Below are 23,884 nucleotides of genomic sequence, written 5' to 3'. Positions count from 1 at the left end.
AAGATTTTTAGCACTTTATTTTTATTCTTCAACGTATACACCCACTCACGATGAGAATAATCATCTACAAAAGTTACAAACCAATGCTTACTTCCCAAAGATGCATTTTAGGTAGGTTCCCAAACATCAAAGTGTACATAGTCAAGTATCTCTTGTGTATTGTGTATAGTGGTTCCAAACTTGATCCGCCTCTGCTTCCCCAATACACAATGCTCACAGAAAGACAGTTTACCAGTCTTGGCACCTTTGAGTAAGCCTTGCTTCACCAGTGTTTGGAAAAAATTTTCTCCTGCGTGTCCCATACGCATATGCCAAAGACTGGTGGTGTTGGCATCAGTCTCATCTAGCTTCTCAAAGCATGTGGAAGCTCTTCCATCAACAGTACTTCCTTGCAAGAAGTACAAGTTTCCTCGCCTCAAACCCTTCATTGCCACCTGAACTCCCATTAATACTTTGAGAGTTTCGTCTTTAATGGTGACCCTGAATCCCTTTGAATCCAGAGATCCCAGTGAGATGAGATTCTTCCTCAAGTCCAGAACGTATCGAAATTCTGTCAGAGTCTTGACGCTGCCATCATGCAGTTTTAACCGAATGCTACATATTCCCTAAGTCTTACAGGCATTATCATTGCCCATAAGTACTGCTCCACCCTCAATTTTTGTGAAGTTAGTAAATCAATCCTGATTGGGACACATGTGATAGGTACATCTAGAATCCATAATCCATTCATCGGAATGACAAATGAATAATGAACTTGTTAAGGAAAAAATCTGAATTGTCATGTATGTCCACGACATTGGCTGTGGTGGTTGATTCTGCTATTGTCCCTTTAGCTTGGGACAATCCTTCTTCCAATGTCCTTTGTTTTGACAAAAGGAACACTCGTCTCTGGTGAGTTTTCTGCTGACTGATGAACCACGTGATGTAGCCCGGGTTTTAGATTGAAAACCTTTCTTTTTTCTAGAATACCTTGACTGTGGTCTCCCTCTTGCTGTTAACGTTTCACTTGATGTATCTAATTGTACCTGCTTATCCTTTTTGCGGTACTCGTTGCTAATTAAAGAACTAGATATATCGTCAAAACTAATCTTTTCTTTCCCATACAATAGAGTAGTAATTAAATCATATATATCAGGTAATGAATTTAACAAAAGTAAAGATTTATTTTCATCTTGGATTTCAACATCCAAGTTTAACAAATCAGCAAGAATTTGGTTATAACTATTCAGATGTTCAGACATAGAAATGTCTTCACGAAATTGGAATCTAAAGAGCTTTTTCTTCAAGTGCAAATGGCTCTCAATGCTCTTTTTCAAGAACTTATCCTCCAATTTCTACCAAAGTTCCCTAACATTTGTCTCTCTCATGACAAAATACTTCTGTTCTTTGGTAAAGCATGACCGGATTGTACTACAAGCTTGGGTATTAAGCTTTTCCTCCAATCCTTTTCAGTCATATCATCTGGTCTTTCTTCCAACGCAATATCAAACTCTTGTTGGATCAAAACGTCCATGACTTTACATTGCCACATGTCGAAGTTGCTGATTCCATCGAACTTCTCAACTTCAAACTTGGCATTTGACACTGTGGACCGACGCCCAAAGCTACAGGCATTTTCAGAATTCCTATCTCTTCCAGATCTTTCCATTTGAATTAGAAAATAAAAACAAAAACTTTCAAAATTCTAACCATATGGATGAGTCTGAAATTATCAAAATAGTTGGAAAGTACTATTTAATCGTTGAAATCAAACTCCAAATGGCTTAGATCAAGCCCAACAAGAATCTGAAAAAACAGATGGTCCTAATCGTCTGGCGCTTGAGATGCACGCTGATTGAGCTGAAATATTGCATATTTTAGCTATTTAAAACCAATGTATTTTAAATTTTTTGTGACACTATTATTGGTTTTAGATGGAAAAATGATTAATAAGCATAAATACGAGTTGTGATTTTTAATTTATTGATATCATGTTTATGCTTAATTTTTTAATTATGATGTAATGGGACAATATTTCCTCACATATATAGTCTATTTTTGATAATCTATTTTTCTTTTAATTTATTTTTGAGTGTTATTTCTTTCTTATTATTTTCAGTTTAAATAAAATTCAAATGGGATCTGATTGGAACTTTCGACCAAAAATGCATACTAATTGAGAGGAATGAAGAGAATAAAGGAAGTACTTGGCAGCTGAAAAAGAAGACACAAAATGAAGATATCTTGATTGTTCATAAGCACATGCGATGAATGAAGAAAATGATTTGCGGTGGACAAATACATGCAAAGTTAAAGTCTAAAAAGGAGGCTGAAACCAAGTAGAGGCATGTTGAAAAGAAAAACAAATAAAATGCATGCCATGCCATGCTTGAATTGGAGAAGCACCGAATTCAGCCATCTATATATATATATGTGTGTGTGTGTGTGTGTGTGTGTGCGTGTGTGTGTGTGGCTGGACGGTAGAATAAAGGTGTGAAAAAGAAAGAAAGTATCGATGCATGAGTAGGTGAGAAATTGAAGATGGGAGTCGGCTGAATTAATTTAATTGGAGGGAGAGGGCAGGTTACGTGGGGGATAGAAGGGAGTTGAGGTGTGTTGGTCATGAGTAGAGAGGGAGAAAAGAGAGGGGTACATGGTGGTAATTGAGGAAGCACCGAGTAGAGAATTATAGAGAGGGTGAGAAGAGACGTGCTTGAGTTGGCTGGACGTGAGGGAATTTATCTTACTGGGTAGCTTTAATTCTCTTGCAGGAATTGAGTTATGCTGGAATTGAAGGAAGAGTCGGTGGATGCTTTAGAGTTGAGGTAAGTCGGTGCTTGAGTCATTGAACAAGAGAGGTAGACGTGTGAGTTGAGAGAGAGACGTGTAGGGACGTGAGAATTATTCAAAAAGGGAAAGAGAGTCGTGCTTGACTAGTATAAAGCAATGGATGGTGAGAGAGACGTGGGATTAGAGGGAATTTTCTGGAGTTGTGTAGCCGTATTGGACTTGGTTTGAGCGTGCTTGGTTTGAATTGAGAAACCGATTGAATAAGATGAGAGAGGAGAAATCGGTGGAAATTCATTGAAGCTTGACATATATAAAGAAGGAAGCTTTGAAGAAACATGTGTGGAAAAAGAACTTAAGTTAAGGAAGAGGTAGCCGAAATGAAGGAAGATAGACAGCTACATGTGATGTAGTCAACAATTAACACCACCAAAAAAGGAAAATGGAAAGCATGAAGAGAAAGACACATGCAAGCTGGGTCAATGTTTACGGCAATGAGAAGCTTTCAGTTAAAGGAGTGAAAGAGTCAGTCGAGGGTGCATGATTGTGTAAAAATAGGTGGGGAATTTCCAGAATTTGAGAGATGAAGAGGCGTGATTGAAGGCTTCCACCAAATTGGACATCATTGAAGTCGGTGGATTGGCTCTTTAAATAATGGGTGCAGTCCGAAGGAGAAGAACAACTTTCTGCTTTGTTATGTTCTTTAAATAATTGGCTCTTAGTTGTGTTCGGCAGTTTTTTTTTTTTTTTTTGACTTAAACATTTTGTTTGCTCGGCAGTTTGTTTGTCCTTTTGGCTTCAATGCTTTGTTGTTTTAGAATTTTTAAGTGTATTAAGAATTGTTCTAGAATTTTATTTCATTAAGTGTAATACCTTAATTTCTTTCAAGTGTGCTAGTTTGTTTCATGAAACAAAAAAATTGTTTTAGAAGTTTTCATTAAGTGTGCTACCTTAATTTATTGCAAGAAGGGTTCGGTTGAGAGCTTTTGTTTTTTATTTTTCTTGAACATCATACGTGGGGAGTAGATGAGTTGTTCTAGAGTTTTCATTAAAGGTTTGAAGATTAATTTTCAAGAGTGATACATGAGAAGTTGTTTCTTTTTGCTTTAGATTTCGATTGAATGGTGAAGGGGAGTTTTCGTCTAGACTTTTCGTTCTCTATTTTATTTAACTTCAGTTTAAAGTTTATGAAATACTTTTGAGATTTTGTTTGGCTTAGAAGTTTGGGTAATTTATTTGCTGTTTACTTATTTCATGTTATTTATTTTTCTCCCTTCCTTAAGCCTTCATTTAATAGTGATTACAATTGTTATGTGTTATTTTGAGAATTTGTTATTTAAATACAAAGATGAATTCTAGAATCTTGGTTTTGGGCATTTTCAATTTTCAGTTCATGTTTTGTCAATTAGTTTCTAATTTAGTTTAATTCTTAATTTAGTTTTATTAATTTCTGAGTTTAATCTATTAGTCCTTTACATTCCAATCCGACAATCAAAATCTAAAAACATGAATCTAGTCCATGACTAGTACCCTTTTCCATCCATTGCACATACCATCATTTTATTTTCTCTTTGTAAATTTTTTCATTTTTTTTTTCAACGAGTTTGATTTTTAAGTAACTTTCCCTGAGGAGACGATTTAGGAATTTATTCCTAATTATTACACGACATCCTCCTGCACTTGGGATAGCATTAGTGCTACTCATTTTTTAGTGAGTCAAGTTTTTGGCGTCGTTGCCGGGGAAAGTATTTTAGCTTAAATTTAAACTCGTTATTTTTGCTATGCTCTTTAAACTGATGTTTCATGTCATGGGTGAGAGACACTTCAAATAGGTTGCTTAGAGTCACATCGAGTGTTGATAGTAGTATACACAGCTTGGAGATAGATAGCTCGTCTGTCTTTTCTTTGAGTGAGCCAGGTGACGAAATTGAAATTGAACCAGAAAACATGGCTGCACCTGCATCACGCACTCTTAAGGATTATTTGCAACTCACTCGCACCACTACACCTTCATGCATAGTTTTTCCAGAAAATGCACCTAATTTCTCTATTAAGCACTGCATGATGTCAGTGATACCTCAATTCCACGGGATGGATTCTGAGAGTCCTTACCAACACTTGACAGATTTTGAGTTGGCTTGTGCTACTTTTATCACTAGGGCTGTTACTGATGAATTCATTAGACTTCATTTGTTTCCTTTCTCTTTAAAGGATAAAGCGAAGATTTGGTTTAACTCTTTGAGACCTAATTCTATTTCTGGTTGGTCTAATATGCAGTGTGAATTTTTACAAAAAAATTTTCCTTTTCAGAGAACTCAGTTTTTGCAAGAGCAAATCAGTTAGTTCAATCAGAGACCTGATGAGACCTTTCAGGCCAGTTGGGAAAAATTTAAGGATTTGATGAACATCTGTCCACATCATGGTTTTGAATCTTGGAGGTTGGTGAGCTATTTTTACACTGGTCTCACTCCAGAATGCAAACAGTTTGTTCAGACAATGTGCAATGAGGAGTTCTTTAGCAAGGAACCTGATGAAGCACTATCATTTTTTGACTACCTTGCTGAGAGCGCACAACAGTGGAATACTCGTACTGATCGAGTTCCATTAGCAGCACAGCCACTGAGGGCTATTTCTGGAGGGGGTAGATATGAGCTTAAGGGAGACACTAATATTCAAGCCCGAATAACTGCATTGACTAGAAGACTGGAGGTCATGGAAATGGAAAAAGTGAAGGCTGTGAAAGTAGTGGAGGCATGTTCTATATGTGCTGATTCAACCCATAAGACCCAAGACTGCCCGATAATGCCAGTATTTCAAGAAAGTGGGTCTGAGCCGATGCAATCAGCTAACTGGGTCAATAGAGCACAGAATTAGCCTTTCTCCAACACATATAATCCGGGGTGGAGGAATCACCCAAATTTCTCATAGAGAAATGATCAGCCTGGTCAGTCCCCACCACCTCAGCAGCAGCCATTTCATCAAGGTGCTCCTCAGCATCAGTATCCGTCATATCAGAATCCTCAGAGCTATCCTTATGTAGCTCCTCCTGGATTTCAGCCTCATGTAGCTGTACAGAGTTCTCAGCCTTCATCATCTGCAAAGAAGACTCTAGATGACAGTATGGCTCAGATGGCTAATACACTTCAGCAATTCATGCAGATTCAGGCCACCACAAATAATCAAAATACTCAGGCTATAAATGAGTTGCGTGGTACTATTAATAAGATGAGCACAACCTTGAGCACCCTAAAGAAAGGGAAATTTCCAGCACAGCCTCAACCTAATCCTCAAGTATACAGACGACAATAACATCAAGTGCATAATGTCTCAGGAGACGTTATTGAGACAGCGAAAGCTGTTCTTACTTTGAGAAGTGGGAAGGAAGTTCCCTAACCTGAGATGACCATAGACACAGAGGTAGTTGCTCCTACACCTAAAGATGCAGTAGTAGAGACGGATGAAGTTGAAAAAGAACCAGAGGTAGTGAGACCAGAACTGAAGAAGCCTGTGAGTGCAGATGTTGAGACTAGTAAGGGATACCAACCTGTGGTTCCCTATCCTCAGAGATTGGCAGCTAGCCAAAATAACAAATATCACACGGAGATTCAAGAAATTTTCAAGCAAGTGAAGATCAATATTCCACTCTTGGATGCCATACAACAAGTACCTTCATATGCAAAATTTTTGAAGGACTTGTGCACAGTGAAGAGAAAGCTGAATGTGAAGAAGAAAGTTTTCCTAACGGAGCAAGTTAGTACATTGATATTGAGCGAGACTCCTCAGAAGTTTGGAGATCCCGGCTCTCCCAACATTTCCATTATGATTGGTGAATCATGCATTGGGAGAGCTTTACTTGACTTGGGGAGTAGTGTGAACTTGCTACCGTTCTCAGTATATGAGCAGTTGGGATTGGGTGAGCTAAAAAAGACCTCCATCATGCTACAGTTGGCTGACAGATCAGTTAAAGTACTGAGGGGTATTGTAGAGGACGTGTTGGTCCAGGTGGACAAATTCTACTACCCAGTAGATTTTGTGGTTCTTGACATGCAGCAGCCGGTCTCCACTATTTACCAAGCTCCTGTCATCCTAGGAAGACCATTTCTAGCTACATCAAATGCTTTGATCAATTGCAGAAGTGGAGTTTTGAAGCTTACTTTTGGGAACATGGCACTTGAGTTGAACGTTTTCAACGCTTGCAAGATGCCAGCACATTTTGATGACACAAGTGATTTGAATGCTGTGGAGAGTTTGACACCAACATATTTTATTTGCTCAACTTCTCCCTTCTCTGATGATGATTATATTTTTCAGACACCTGAATTTTTACTTGATGAGAAAATTGATAATATCAATGAAGATGACTTTGATTTTTTTGATTGTTTTGCAGATTCTTCTTTACCACTTGAAGTACAATTTGCGGGAGCAAGATGGAAACCCCAGTTAGAAGCTCTACCACCACCAGACATACTTAGATCTTCAGAGGAAGAAGTTCCTCAGTTGAAACTGAAACCGCTTCCTTAAGATTTAAAGTATGCGTTTCTTGGACCTGAATAAGGCACTTTTCCGGTGGTGATTTCCTCAAAGCTAAATCAAAAGAATGAAGTCCAGTTGATTGAAGTATTAAGGAAGCATCGAGGCGCAATTGGTTGGACAATAGCTGACATCAAAGGCATTGATGCCGCTGTATGTACCCATAGAATCCATCTTGAAGACGATGCTAGACCAGTTCGTGATGGTCAACGTAGGCTCAATTCTACAATGAAGGAAGTCGTGAAAGAAGAAGTGCTTAAGCTACTCGCAGTGAGAATCATTTACCCCATCTCAGACAGTAAGTGGGTAAGTCCAACTCAAGTGGTACTAAAGAAATCTGGTTTGACTGTCATAAAAAATGATAAAAATGAGTTGATTCCAACTAGAATGGTTACTGGCTGGAGAATGTGCATTGATTATATAAAACTTAATTCAGCCAGTAGGAAGGATCATTTTCCTTTACCATTCTTGGATCAAATTTTGGAAAGAGTAGCTGGTAATGCATATTATTGTTTCTTGGATGGCTACTCTGGTTATTAACAAATTGCTGTAGCGCCTGAGGATCAGGAGAAAACCACTTTCACCTGTCCTTTTGGCACTTTTGCTTTTACTAGAATGCCTTTTGGTTTGTGTAATGCTCCAGCTACTTTTCAGAGATGCATGATGAGTATTTTTTCTGACATGATTGATGATATTTGTGAAATATTCATGGATGATTTCTCTATTTTTGGAAAATCCTTTGAGAGTTGTTTGCATAATTTGGCACGTATTCTCCAGAGATGTGAGGAAAAAAATCTTTTACTTAATTGGGAGAAATGCCAATTTATGGTCACTCAGGGCATTGTCTTGGGATATATTGTGTTTTCTGAGGGTATAAAGGTCGATAAGGCAAAGATTGAATTAATATCTAAACTTCCTATTCCTAGGACGGTTAGGGATATTCGTTCTTTTCTTGGTCATGCTGGCTTTTATAGGCGGTTTATTCAAGGGCTTAGTTCTATTGCAAAACCTTTGTGCACTCTTTTACAAAATGATATTGAATTTGTTTGGACTGATGAGTGCCAAAAAGCTTTTGATACCTTGAAAAAGTCGCTTACCACTGCCCCTATTGTGCAACCTCCGCAGTGGGACCTTCCCTTTGAGATTATGACAGATGCTAGTGATTATGCCTTAGGAGCTGTTTTGGGGCAGCGGGTGGATAACAGACCTTTTGTGATTTATTATGCCAGTAGAACCTTGAATGATGCCCAGAAAAATTATACTACTACTGAAAAAGAATTGCTTGCAGTAGTTTTTGCACTTGATAAATTTCGGACTTATATTCTTGGTTCTCCTGTTACTATTTTCACTGACCACTCTGCTCTAAAGTATTTGTTGGCTAAGAAAGATGCAAAACCACGCTTGATTCGCTGGATTCTATTACTTCAAGAGTTCAACATCAACATTAAGGATAAGAAATGAGTTGAAAATGTGGTAGCTGACCACCTCTCTAAATTGTCATCATCTCCTTCTTCAAATATCAGCCTTCCTCTTGATGATAGTTTTCCGGATGAGCAACTATTTGTGGTTGGTAGAGCTCCCTTGGTGTGCTGACATAGTCAATTATCTGGTGACTGAGCGAATGCCTTCCGAATGGTCAACCCAAGATAAGCGTCGGTTTCTATCTGAGGTAAAACATTTCTACTTTGATGACCCTTATCTTTTCAAATATTGTTTGGACCAATTGATTCGGAGATGCATTCCAGATGATGAGTTTTCTTCAGTATTGAGATTTTGTCATATGGGTGCATGTGGTGGTCATTTTTGAGCAAATAAAACAGTGGCAAAAATTTTGCAAAGCGATTTTTATTGGCCTTCCATGTTTAAGGACGCTTACAATTTTTGTAAAGCATATGAGTCTTGTCAAAAGTTGGGAGCCATTAGCAAAAGAAACATGATGCCCCTTTCCCCCATTCTTACTTTAGAAATCTTTGATTGTTGGGGAATAGACTTCATGGGACCTTTTCCGGTTTCCTTTGGAAACACATATATTTTATTGGTTGTGGACTATGTTTCAAAGTAGGTTGAGGCCATCGCTTGCAAAACCAATGACCATCATGTTGTACTAAAATTTTTACAATCTTTGTTTGCTCAATTTGGCATGCCCAAGGTTATCATTAGTGACAGGGGTTCTCATTTTTGTAACAAACCATTTTCTACACTTGTAAAGAAATATGGTATTACACACAGAGTTTCTACCCCTTATCACCCTCAAACAAATGGGCAAGCTGAATTGGCAAACAGAGAGATAAAAATCATTTTAGAGAAAACCATCAAGCCTAATAGGAAAGATTGGTCGATTAAATTCTTGATACTTTGTGGGCTTATAGGACAACTTTTAAAACAAATCTAGGGATGTCTCCCTATCGATTAGTTTATGGTAAAACTTGTCATTTACCTGTTGATATTAAGCATCGAGCTCTTTGGGCCATAAAACATGTTAACATGTCACTTGATGAAGCTTCAGGGTTGAGAAAATTGCAAATCAATGAATTGGATGAAGCTCGTCGGAATGCTTATGACAACACGCAACTGGCAAAGGAACACATGAAAATTCTACATGATCAGAAAATTCATCCAAAGCATTTCACACTTGGCCAGGAAGTTCTTCTTTACAACTCTCGCTTGCATATTTTTCCTCAAAAGTTGAAATCCCAATAGAGTGGGCCGTACATTGTAAAGACCATTCATCCTCATGGAGCGGTAGACATTGTCAATCCGAAGAATGGTAATAGCTTCACTGTCAACGGACAACGTCTGAAGTCATTTCTAAAAATCTTTGATCCACATGAAGAGATCTTACTTGTGCAAGACTCCAGGGAAGTGTTTTAAGTTGCTTTTCCTTCTTTACAGTTTTCTTTACTTGCATTTATTTTATTTGTTCTTTTGCTTTGGTTTTATATTTCATGTTGATTGTTTGTTTTGCTTGCTTAGTTCTGTGCACTTTTTTTTCTTTCGTTCGATTCATTGAGGACTATGTCTCTCACTAGTTGGGGGGTAGCATGTGTGCACAGTTTAAAAAATATATATATATAAAAATAAAAAAATAAGATTTGAAAAATTTGAGCATCTTGGTGGAGTAGTTGAGCGGGATCATTTGTGAAGATTTATTTTCAAGCTTAAACACAGAGCATGATTTTTTATGCATCATATTTTGTTGATATGTGGCTTGTAACCCTGTGATGTTATGCTTATTGAGATGAAACTTGATAAATTTTTTGTAGAACGAAAGGCAAAGTTTGAAGGACATTTTGCACATGCTTACACTTGTAGTGTTCCTTATTTACCATTCATTGATTTAACACTGGAGAAGTAAACTGCAGGACTATCGAGCCATGCCAAAAAGAAAAAGAAAAGAAAAGAAAAGAGAAATGATTGAAAAAAAAAAGGAATAAATGCGACTTAGTGAACTTCTCTAAGTAAAAAGGGCTAGAAACAGTTACCTAAGACTTTGGGGGTTGAGTGTCCAACCTTTAAAAACAGAGTTGGCGTGAAAACTGCTAGTCCCTTGGACTTTGAGGTAGTTAGAATCAGCAATGATTAATCTTAAGGTTGAAAAATCCTATGGCAAATCATGGCTAGTAATAAGGAACGCACAGCAAGTTTAGCTCCACACACACATTTGAGTTCTGAGAAATTTGCCTCAATTCTACAAGAAAGGTTGTTGAGATAGTCTTGATGGGTATAGCCCTTGGTGGTTGAGTGGTAACATGTCACTTTTGTGAGAATTCATAATTATGTTTGATTGCTTTTGTTTGAATTTCGAGCTTTATGCAATGTTCATCTCAATTAATTTTTACTATTTTGCTCAAGGATTAGCAAAAAACTAGTTGGGGGTGTGATTGAGCTGAAATGTTGCATATTTTAGTTATTTAAAACCAATGTATTTTAAATTCTTCGTGACACTATTATTAGTTTTAGATGGAAAAATGGTTAATAAGCATAAATACGAGTTGTGATTTTTAATTGATTGATATCATGTTTATGCTTAATTTTTTAATTATGATTTAATGGGACAATATTTCCTCACATATATAGTCTGTTTTTGATAATCCATTTTTCTTTTAATTTATTTTTTAGTGTTATTTCTTTCTTATTATTTTCAGTTTAAATAAAATTCAAATGGGATCCGATTGGAACTTTTGACCAAAAATGCATACTAATTGAGAGGAATGAAGAGAATAAAGGAAGTACTTGGCAGCTGAAAAAGAAGACACAAAATGAAGATATCTTGATTGTTCATAAGCACATACGATGAATGAAGAAAATGATTTGCGGTGGACAAATACATGCAAAGTTAAAGTCTAAAAATGAGGCTGAAACCAAGTAGAGGCATGTTGAAAAGAAAAACAAATAAAATGCATGTCGTGCCGTGCTTGAATTAGAGAAGCACCGAATTCAGCCATCTATATATATATATATATATGTGTGTGTGTGTGTGTGTGTGGCTGGACGGTAGAATAAAGGTGTGAAAAAGAAAGAAAGTATCGGTGCATGAGTAGGTGAGAAATTGAAGATGGGAGTCGGCTGGATTAATTTGATTGGAGGGAGAGGGCAAGTTACGTGGGGGATAGAAGGGAGTTGAGGTGTGTTGGTCATGAGTAGAGAGGGAGAAAAGAGAGGGGTACGTGGTGGTAATTGAGGAAGCACCGAGTAGAGAATTATAGAGAGGGTGAGAAGAGACGTGCTTGAGTTGGCTGGACGTAAGGGAATTTATCTTACTGGGCAGCTTTAATTCTCTTGCAGGAATTGAGTTATGCTGGAATTGAAGGAAGAGTCGGTGGATGCTTTAGAGTTGAGGTAAGTCGGTGCTTGAGTCATTGAACAAGAGAGGTAGACGTGTGAGTTGAGAGAGAGACGTGTAGGGACGTGAGAATTATTCAAAAAGGGAAAGAGAGTCGTGCTTGACTTGTATAAAGCAATGGATGGTGAGAGAGACGTGGGATTAGAGGGAATTTTCTGGAGGTGTGTAGTCGTGTTGGACTTGGTTTGAGCGTGCTTGGTTTGAATTGAGAAACCGATTGAATAAGATGAGAGAGGAGAAATCAGTGGAAATTCATTGAAGCTTGACATATATAAAGAAAGAAGCTTTGAAGAAACATGTGTGGAAAAAGAACTTAAATTAAGGAAGAGGTACCCGAAATGAAGGAAGATAGAGAGCAGCATGTGATGTAGTCAACAATTAACACCACCAAAAAAGGAAAATGGAAAGCATGAAGAGAAAGACACATGCAAGCTGGGTCAATGTTTACGGCAATGAGAAGCTTTCAGTTGAAGGAGTGAAAGAGAAGAACAACTTTTTGCTTTGTTATGTTCTTTAAATAATTGGCTCTTAGTTGTGTTCGGCAGTTTTTTTTTTTTTTTGACTTAAACATTTTGTTTGCTTGGCAGTTTGTTTTTCCTTTTGGCTTCAATGCTTTGTTGTTTTAGAATTTTTTAAGTGTATTAAGAATTGTTCTAGAATTTTATTTCATTAAGTGTAATACCTTAATTTCTTTCAAGTGTGCTAGTTTGTTTCATGAAACAAAAGGATTGTTTTAGAAGTGTTCATTAAGTGTGCTACCTTAATTTATTGCAAGAAATGTTCGGTTGAGAGCTTTTGTTTTTTATTTTTCTTAAACATCATACGTGGGGAGTAGATGAGTTGTTCTAGAGTTTTCATTAAAGGTTTGGAGATTAATTTTCAAGACTGATACATGAGAAGTTGTTTCTTTTTGCTTTAGATTTCAATTGAATGGTGAAGGGGAGTTTTTGTCTAGACTTTTTGTTCTCTATTTTATTTAACTTCAGTTTAAAGTTTATGGAATACTTTTGAGATTTTTTTTTGGCTTAGAAGTTTGGATAATTTATTTGCTGTTTACCTATTTCATGTTATTTATTTTTCTCCCTTCCTTAAGCCTTCATTTAATAGTGATTACAATTGTTATGTGTTATTTTGAGAATTTGTGATTTAAATACAAAGATGAATTCTAGAATCTTGGTTTTGGGCATTTTCAATTTTCAATTCATGTTTTGTCAATTAGTTTCTAATTTAGTTTAATTCTTAATTTAGTTTTATTAATTTCTAAGTTTAATCTATTAGTTCTTTACATTCTAATCCGACAATCAAAATCTAAAAACATGAATCTAGTCCATGACTAGTACCCTTTTCCATCCATTGCACATACCATCATTTTATTTTCTATTTGTAAAGTTTTTCATTTTTTTCAACGAGTTTGATTTTTAAATAACTTTTCCTGAGGAGACAATTTAGGAATTTATTCCTAATTATTACACGACATCCTCTTGCACTTGGAATAGCATTAGTGCTACTCATTTTTTAGTGAGTCACACACGCTACAGTAGCATCAAGGGGAGTGACCTATACGCGTGTGGAGTACACGCGCTTCTGCTGCTGGGCACATGGAGCGCATGGGAGAGTGACCTACAGGAGCTGAGGGCCTCTATGGCGCGTGGGGTGCGTGTGAGTCACGCGTCTTCAACCTCTAGGCGCGTGGCGGAGTGTGGGGGCGTGTGAGGCACATGGCGCGTGATTTTCAGTAGTCTTCAACCTCTAGATGCGCGTGGGGCACGTGAATTCATGCTCCGATCTTCTACCGGCACATTCGAGCTCCTCCGACCTCCATTTTCGATTCCGTCTGTTGTAACAGATTTGTCTTGACGCAAGGAACACTCTGGAGTTATCAAAAATTAATTTCTATCAGCTTAATTTCTGGACAGCGCAAACCAAAGTTCTGATATCAATTGTTGCATCTTTAGTCTATCCAAAATCACACAAGACGTATTTAAGTAGTTCAGCAAATTGCCTATATTCGCTGGAGCCTCTTTTACTGAATTTGTACAAGATTACAACACTCAACAAATTCTCTCATGTCCTCTCTTTCTCTCTGTTTTTTTCTCCATATTGATTCACATAACTAAGCTCTCCTTTTATAGGAGAGGGCACCTACAATTATTGACTAAAAAAAATTTGGTGCAGCAATTTATGACCACAAATTGCTATAGAAGACTTAAGTTGCGCTTAATACAACAAATAACAAACGGTATTGAAAGACGGTGCCGAGCAAGTGGGCTCGTTTCACACTTTGGATGATTTTCAACAGAAATTATTGGAGCCGCCCTTATAAAAATATGAGCTCCATCATCACGAGGCTTCTAGAAAGTCAACTTTGAGTTTGCTTGCTATATATAATAGGAGATGAAGTAAATACACAAAAATTTAAGCACGTTGAACAATTATAAAATAAGATAAGATGTTAATTTCTTCTTTTCTTTTTTCCACGTCTTGCATATGGAGGGCGAAACTGGGAAAGTAATTAAAGCATACACCCCACTCGTAATTCTTCGGGCATTTATATAGATATATATCCTTTAGATTTTTCTTTTTCCGTTTATTTATAATATAAAAACGCTGGGATCGATCACCCTAGGAGATATCTCTGAGCAGATATTTTATTTTATTTTATAATATTTTTATATAAATGTTTTTATACATAAGTTAGCATATTAACGCGCCACTCATAATGAAATTTATTATAATTTAAAAAAACTAAAATTTTAATAATGTTTTAGTATAGATGATCATATGGAAAGCTTCCACATCTACTTATGCATGTTTGGTGTGTAAAAAATAAATCTCATAAACATATAATCTTTTCTTTTTATAATCAAATAAAATGTACTCTCTATGTCTGCCACGACGTTTGGTTGTTAAAATGATGTCAACTCATATCAAATTAATCATTAATGGTATTGGTTACTTTTTCAAATTTTTATAAAATAAGTAAACTCATCGTTTTAACTAATTTATATTCAAAGATCATGTCTCAATAAGATCCATATACTATTATTTATAGTTGCGCTATTTTAAAATCAGATTTGAAATCTATAAATTTTTATTTTACCTAAACACGTTCAATGTACACGTGGAGAAAATAAAAAATGGGGGGGGCCTCTGTATGAGGGCTTCCTAATTCGACTCATTACCAGTCCCAAGTAATTAATATATATATGGCGCACCAATTTGCCGGCCAACTGGCACTTAATTGGGTCATTTTTAATATTATATGTATTGTGTTTTTTATATTATCTAAAATATTTGTACAGATCGACAAAAACATGGGACTCACTCCAAATGGATTTTTTTTCCATTTTTTATTTGGTTGCACATGAACGGATATTATCTATATAAACCGTCGTTTGCTTCGCAATTAATCCCAACCCATATCAGTGATATCACTTTCATTTACCCAGGAAAAAGAAAAAGTAGCTAGACATCTTGGAGGGCTGCCATGGCTGCTGCACATAGTTTGGCCGATCAAAGTGGTGCTCTGCTAAGCAACCCAAAACGCATGGTGCCTTCTATGATAGAAGCTGTGGCGCGCCTCATTGTTACGAGGTTCCTTCAAAGATACATCTCCTGCGGATGTTTACTGTGAGTCTACTGATCTTAATTTCCTCCCTCCTACAAAGACATCCACCTTTTTCCTATGATTCTGGAGGAATTTAGACGAACAAGCTTGCTCAGAAAGGACAAATAAAAAGAAGCGTTTCTCCGAATTCTGTTGCTGGCTCTTACCTTTTTCTTAGGGGTTGTTTAGATATTGAGATGAGATAATATGATATAATTTTAAATGAAAATTAAAAATTAAATAAAATATTATTATAATATTATTTTTAAATATTAAAATGTGAAAAATTGAATTGAAATTTTAAAAAATTGAATTGTTTATTATAATTTATGTGAAAATTTAAAAAAAATTATAATAATAAGATGAAATAATTTTTTAATTCAAACGGACCTTAATTGTTCGCCTTAAAGGCATGAATTCTGGGTTTTGGTTAATTTGTGCAGAGTATAAAAGATAAGAGAATATTGTAAGTTAATTGATAGTTAGAAAAATATTGGAATTAATAAAATATTAAAAAATAACATTTAAATGAGATGAATATAAAAATAAATAGATAAGCTGATAAATGTTGTAAAAGTTATTAGTTAAAATAGAAAAAACGAATTTCGATGATATATCATAATAAAATATAATCACTAGTAGATACTTCCATCCCCGCTGTAACAATTAATGTATTGTTACTTATGGTAATATTGCAGATTATTGGAGGAAGGGGGTACGAAATTCACCTTTGAAGGAAACATGAGAATATGTCCCCTGAAAACTATTCTTAGAGTTCATAGTCCCCAATTTTACTGGAAGGTATGTACTCCTAATAGTATGGGCCACAGAGTGAGGAAATTAATAGCATGGGCCACGCGGGTTATTGGCATTCAAAAGTTCATATCATTTTTTAATCTTAATGCAATTTTTCTCACGTACTGGTGTAGTGATGAGCAGTTGGTTGTTATGAGCAGGTCATGACAAGAGCTGATTTAGGCCTAGCAGATGGATATATTGATGGTGATTTCTCTTTCACAGATAAGAAAGATGGCCTTCTAAATCTTTTTATGGTAAGATCATTGATCTGAGTCTTGAGTCCAAGTTATCTTTTCTGGTATTTTTACATCCTCAGCATCTGTCTTGCTGATTTTGTTTTGCAGATTCTTATTGCCAGCAGCAATGTAAATTCCCACACAACAAAAATGAAGAAGACAAGGTATATAAATATATATATATATATAGCAATTGGCAGAACTTTGTTGGTGATATTGCGATTAGTCATGATCTCCTCAATTGTAGTACCAGTTAATTTGAGCGTTCATCTTTTGTTGACTTTAGGGGATGGTGGGCACCAGTGCTATTCACAGCTGGGATATCATCTGCAATAAATTTTTTCAAGCATTATTCAAGGAAAAACACTCTTACAAATGCTCGCAAGAACATCTCTCGTCATTACGACTTGGTATAAGATTATTAACTCTAAAACATTTCACCTTTTTTTTTTATACTACTGAAATTACACTCAATTACTGGTTTTGTATATAACAAACAGAAGCTTATAATTCGTATTTTTGTACATTTATAGAGTAATGAACTATTTGCTCTGTTCTTGGATGAAACAATGCAATACTCGTCTGCCGTATTTAAGGTCAAGTTCTAAACCTTTCGATGATTTATTGCTAAAATTGCATCAACTTCTCGTCATGTCATCTTCCATCTAAGCTTTTAGTTTTAACTTAAATTTATACATGTTACAAAATTGATTAGAATGAAGATGAAGACTTGAAAGTTGCGCAGCTGAGAAAAATCTCTATTTTGATTGAAAAGGTGAGTCTTTGATTTGTTAGATCATCTCTATTTTAATTGAAAAGGTTTTTCTTGCTCTCACCAATTCTAATTTGTGTCTACTTTCAAATAACAAGGCAAGAATTGATAGAAATCATGAAATTCTTGAAATTGGGTGTGGTTGGGGAAGCTTTGCCATTGAAGTTGTCAAACGAACAGGATGCAAATACACTGGCATCACTCTCTCTAAAGCGCAACTGGAATTTGCAGGAAAGAAAGTGAAAGATGCTGGCCTTCAAGTAATTTATATGAACTTTGCTATGAAAGCATGTAGATCAACAATATTGAATACAGTAGTGATAGACCCATGCTAGCTGTGCTTGATGTAGTTTAAGCTTTTTAATTAAATATAAGTATTTTTTTTTTTACCGAATGATGTTTCTCTGCATGAGAACATCTGATGAATCTGTTGGACTTTTCTATGTGAGGAGTCTGGTTGTGTTTATGTTTGTGTTTGTAGTGGCCCGGCTTGATGAGCCAACTCCACAAGAATTCATTGCAATTTTTTTAATAGACTTTCAATGAAACTTGGGGCATAAAGCGGAGACGTGGGCCTATCAGCCCAAGCCAGAGCAATCATGGACAAGACTCGAGGGGATCCAAATTTATTTATCAGTTTTGGCGCTTAATCCCACCTACTTCTTAATTAGGGTTTGTTATATACATACATACATATATATATATATATATTGTATTAAACTTTTGTACGACTATCGTATTGTATCTTTATTTATCATTTGAATAAAATCTTTTACAATTTTATAGAAATAAGTAAGTTGTCGAACTATATAAATCTTGTGTTGAGTGTGTGATTGATTCCCTTTTTTACTTTATTTTTTTCTCACCTAACAGTATCTGACATTATCTTATGAAATGATTGCTTCCCTAAAAGTTTAAGTTACCTTTATCCCAGGATCACATTAGACTTCTTCTTTGTGACTACCGCCAAGTGCCTGATACCCACAAATATGATAGGATCATATCATGGTTAGTTCTTTTTTACAAATTAAAACCGATCTCCGATTTGACTGATAATTCCAAGAAGACCATGATATATATTTGATCCATTTAATTGTCAGCGAGATGATAGAACATGTTGGCCATGAATTTATGGAAGAGTTCTTTGGTTGCTGCGAATCATTACTGGCCGAAGATGGTATTCTTGTTCTGCAGGTAATGATTGGGTAAAAAGCCCAAGGCCGTGGTGGAGTACTGGTGGCGTCTCTTACGTTCGGTTTGATATTAGTGTCATGGTTGCAAAATGCTTTGGTATTTATTGTTAAGCACTCACCAAACGGATTATAATCTTAATAACATTATCTAGTTTCAAACTTTAGACCTCTGTTTTGATACCATAAATAGATAAAATATGGTAAAATCACTCTTACAATGTGTATAGGGGCTGCCGTATATTATTTATATAGAAAATGTTTGTTACAAGAGATTACATAGGATAAGTACGTATGAGATATGCTATTACACAAGCCTAGATAATATTTTTAAGATCATGATCCGTTTGGTGAGTGTTCAATATTTGTAACTCTTGTAAATAAATTAAGTGCTTCTAGTAAATTATATATATATATATATATATATATATATATATATATATATATTTGTAAAAATAATTTTGTAATCTAAAGTAAAATATCTCAAATCATATCAGTTTTTAAATCTATTTTTGTGAAATCTGACTTAAAAACATTTATTTAGTTTTTAACATAATGCTAACCATTAAAGCTCGTTTATCTGTTCTTAGTTGTCATCCTTACCAGATCAGCGTTATGACGAGAACCGGCTAAATTCAAGTTTTATGAAGGAATACATCTTTCCCGGCGGATGTCTACCCTCATTAAATAGGATAACATCAGCCATGACTTCTGCATCCGAGCTCTGGTATATAATTTTATTGCCTCTTATTTTAATATTTATATCTCTCCAAAAACTAATAGAAATTAATTCTGAAATTGCAGTGTGGAGCACCTGGAGAACATAGGGAATCATTACTACAAAACACTAGGATGTTGGAGAAAAAACTTTATGGAGAACCAAAGGTATGTACGTTAGAAAATAATCATTTAATATTGCTATTGTCATACTTCGAATAAAAGAAATTACAACTTGATATTATTATTCTGACTGAAAATATTATGGGGAAAATAATGTTTATTTTACGTTGGTTGTAAAACTGAACGTAATAAGAATTAAGGTAATTAACAAGTAGTTCTATTTTGATGCTGAGGAGCTAATATTGTTTCCTTTTGCAGCAAAATCGTAGCTCTTGGCTTTGATGAAAAATTTATAAGGACATGGGAATATTACTTTGAATATTGTGCAGCTGGTTTTAAGTCGCGTACACTCGGAGACTACCAGGTAATAACTAATGTTTCATGTAAAATAAATGTGTCAGGGCGCGAAATGAGGATGCTTGCTTCTAAAAATATTACTCCTCGTTTTAAATTTCGCAATTTCTAATCATATTTGTTGATATATAAATGCATATGACTTAAATTTAAGATGAGAAAGATTCTTAAACTAAAATATACTCTTTTTTTTTTTTTTTTTTTTTTTGTGTGTGTTTTGATAATGTGCTCAATAAAATATATAAGAAGTAGATAAAAATGACGGAAATGAAACACAAACAGGAAAAGGATGCATTGCCAAAAACTGTCCAGCTAGTGAAACAGACTATCTGCTATATATATATTAGCCTATTAGGAAAATTCTTTATTAATGTCAAGAAACATTAATAATTGGTAGGAATATTCAATGCGATCATATATTAATTTACACTCAATGCTAATTTCTATTATTAATTTGGCTTATATTTACAATTACTTAATGTAGATTGTATTCACACGTCCTGGCAATGTTGCTGCATTCGGCAATCCATATCAAAGGATGCCTTTGGAAGTTGATCATGATGATATTCCCGTTTCAGATGGAGAAACCACCGAACCTTCGTATTAATGCTATCCACTGATATATATATTAATATATATATATATATATTTATTTTATTTTACTTTGGAGAAAATATATAATGAATAAAGGTCATGTGGTCTTTGCCTTTTTTGGAGTTTGGAGCCTGGATCAGGCGGTGCTTGGCATTTGTAATACAATTACTATTAATAATGGTGGATGGTCATGAACAATCCATCTTTTCTTCTACTGAATAAATATTTGATCAAAACGCGTACGTGTCTCTTCTTCTTCTTTTTCTTCTACTACTGTGTTTTTTGCACTTCTCATGTCGAGCAGTGTAAAATTATTAGCGTCTCTTTTCCTCTTTCTTCTACTTTTACTCAATCGGATAAAGGTAAGATCAATTAAATTATAGCAAGTGTCGTGACTCTGTTATGGCTTGTGTGTATTTCTTCTACTTTTACTCAATCGGACCGATAGTGTATTTTTGTGTACTTTTTAAATATTAGGAAAAAAAAAAAACACGCAAATGCTCTATTGGTCACTCCTCTCGGACATGTTAGCATTTTTCTTTATAAGAAATATTTAAAAAGAAATAAGAAACAATTAATCTGCACATCCAAAAAAAGTTAACCAAACGATCCGCGTTCGGGTAGTGAGAGAATCTCTGCCTTCTCTCTAGGAAAAAGCTTCAGGAAACCATCCGAGGGAGGAGCTCCTCCCTCCCCCCCCCCCCCCCCCCCGCCCCCGCTTCTCTGTTTTCATTCTCGTTCTGGTTTCTTCTTTTCTATTTTCCTGAGTCCTGGTTTTGATTTAATAAAATCGTTGGCTACAATTTTGGTGGGTTGAAAGACCATCGGCCTGGTTTCCCGAGTCGTCCTCCATAACAAAACACGCAGCTGGGTGTGAAGTCTGTGCACGATGGAGGAGGAGGATCTCGGCGTCCGTTGTCCATGGTTATGGGTGGTTGAAAATCTACGTACCTGCCCGGGTTTTCCGACCGGATGTGTGGCGTTTAGCTCTTAGATGTGCAAGGAAGGTTTGCACTTACGGAATGTTCTCTCGCGGGTTCAAACGGAGGAAAGGGGGGATGCACACCGATGTGCAAGGGTGGATCTGCTCAGCCAAGGAGTCGGGGAAGGGCCGAAGCATGTTGGTGCATGGTGCCCTGTTTCACCCAAGGAAAACAGAGGAAGTTTTTTCGGGAGGCTTTCGGAGGTGCAGGTGGATGAGCTGACACGGAGTGTGGGCGTTCACATGGATGGAGGTCGGAGAGGGGGGTGGCAGTGCAGACGACGGCTAGCTTTCCATTTTGGGCCTATTCCAGTTTTATGGGTTTCTTTTCCTGTTTTCTCGGTTTGTCCCCATCCGCTGATAAGGTTTTTCTGGCTCTCGGTTTTGGTGGGTACGATTGGGGGCTGCTGGGTGGTGGACCTGGCGTTGCTACCTCTGCAAGACCCACGGTGTAACAAACCATGAAGGAGAAGGGGAAGGGGGGCGGCGAAGATGATAGAGATGAAAACCTAATGGGCCTCCCACTTGCAAATAGGCTGGACCTTCTTTTGATTGGGCTTGGGCCCAAGGTGTTTGTCTTTTGGGTGTTTTTAGGTATTTTGTCTAATTTAGTTTTTTTAGGTAGTGTTAGGAAACAGTCTCTAGGGCTTAGGGTCCGTAGAGTTTGTACTCCACTCCTAGGGAGGGGGAGTTGTGTGGGCTGTCTTACGCGGTGGTCTAAGATAGGGATTTGTCTCTCAGACTGATAGTCTGGAGGGCTCTCTCTCAGACTTTTAGTCTAGAGAGGTTGGGCAAGACGATGTCAACTGCAAAGAAATTTGTGGGTTGAGGAGCAAGTAAAGGGTTTAATTTGGCTTGTATTTTTCAAGTCAATAGTTGTAATTGTCCATTATATGAATGAATGAAACACTGTTTCACTGTCAAAAAAAAAAAAAAGTTAACCAAACAAGAAATAAGGTGTTTCGGAATATTTTAGGCCAGTCTTATATATCAAGATTTTCCAACTGCTTCAACTTCCTTCTATTCACACAATAATTAAGCTATTTTATAAACCAATTAGTAGTTGATCGACTTGTGTAGTTGAATATTGATTATAAGCAAGTGGGTCATAAAATTATTTGGCATTTACCATAATTTTATTGTTATCTAATAGAGAAATATTATTTTTAAGCCTTTCAAATAATTGGAAAATAAATTATTATAAGTTCTTGCTTACATGCGAATCTGTTGATGCGTGCCCCAAAATCTGAAACTGAAAGTCAAGCACTATTTTTTATTTGCAAAATAATAATAATAATAATAATAATAATAATAATAATAATAATAAAAGTCGGTGTGGCACAAATAGTTATTTAATTTATGGTTGCATGCATGATATCCTTTGGTGGGATCATACGTACGTAAGGCTGCGCAGTTTTTGTTTTCTAGTGTGGCCAAAAATTCATTGAATTTAGCTGTTAATTATAATTAAATTGGGATTCTAGCTATATAAATAAATTTATATTTGTTATGAAACTAAAAGAGAAATCATATAATAAAATAGAAAGAATATTGTAAGAAAAAGAGTTATTCTTTAATGTAAAATTTGATGATATACAAGTGAATGATACCCATATATATAGGAGTACAAAGGAGTAGGTATGGCTCAATGGTCTTAATTGTAGACTAAAGATAGGTATTAATTGATGGATTTAATGACCTTAATTAATGGCTTCAATGGTCTTAATTAATGGCTTCAATGGTCTTCATTAATGACTATGTATGGCCATACAAACAAGTTCATACATAACACTCCCCCTTTGGATGACCATACATAAAAAATATGCCTCGTTAAAACCTTGCTAAGGAAAAATCCAGTCGGAAAAAATCAATGGCAAAGGAAAAAGAGTACAATATTCATGTATATCGTCAAGTGCTTTAAGATTGCCTCATTAAAACCTTGCAAAGGAAAACTCAGTGGGATAAAACCTTAGCGAAGGAAAAAGAGTACAATCAGTACAAGTTTTCAAGACATTACTTCCCCTGAAAAGTGCATGATAATAGTTCTTCAAGTCTCTGCATTCCAATGTTCTGCACAATCTTCTTAAATGTTGCAGTTGGTAATACTTTTGTGGATAAATCTGCCAGATTATCACTTGATCGTATCTACTTGACGTTAATTTCACATTTCTCCTGAAGTTCATGGGTATAAAAGAATTTAGGTGAAATATGTGTGGTTCTATCACCTTTGATATATTCTCCTCTAATTTGAGTAATACAAGTAGCATTATCTTCGTATAAAATTATTGGACTATCATTAATCACTGGAAGACCACACTTTTCTTGAATATGTTGGATCACTGATCTTAGCCAAATGCATTCTCGACTTGCCT

The 23,884-nt window shown here is 35.9% G+C and overlaps 1 protein-coding gene across 1 annotated transcript; it reads left to right on the top strand.

Moving 5' to 3' along the window:
* The first annotated feature begins 15,568 nt into the window (after window positions 1–15,568).
* On the top strand, window positions 15,569–20,747 carry LOC122276617 (tuberculostearic acid methyltransferase UfaA1-like). The gene is made up of 14 exons (XM_043086485.1): window positions 15,569–15,769; window positions 16,445–16,547; window positions 16,703–16,798; window positions 16,889–16,944; window positions 17,067–17,190; window positions 17,314–17,376; window positions 17,496–17,555; window positions 17,651–17,812; window positions 18,487–18,560; window positions 18,653–18,746; window positions 19,333–19,469; window positions 19,547–19,627; window positions 19,841–19,946; window positions 20,421–20,747. Exons 1-14 carry the CDS (start codon window positions 15,627–15,629, stop codon window positions 20,541–20,543), a joined length of 1,422 nt encoding a protein of 473 aa, XP_042942419.1. The 5' UTR covers window positions 15,569–15,626; the 3' UTR covers window positions 20,544–20,747.
* Window positions 20,748–23,884: the final 3,137 nt, after the last annotated feature.

The sequence above is a fragment of the Carya illinoinensis genome, chromosome 1, assembly GCF_018687715.1.
Source record: "Carya illinoinensis cultivar Pawnee chromosome 1, C.illinoinensisPawnee_v1, whole genome shotgun sequence".
Classification (NCBI taxonomy): Eukaryota; Viridiplantae; Streptophyta; class Magnoliopsida; order Fagales; family Juglandaceae; genus Carya; species Carya illinoinensis.
The sequence above is the reverse complement of the archived record's forward strand: the minus strand, read 5'-3'. Positions and strand labels throughout refer to the sequence as shown.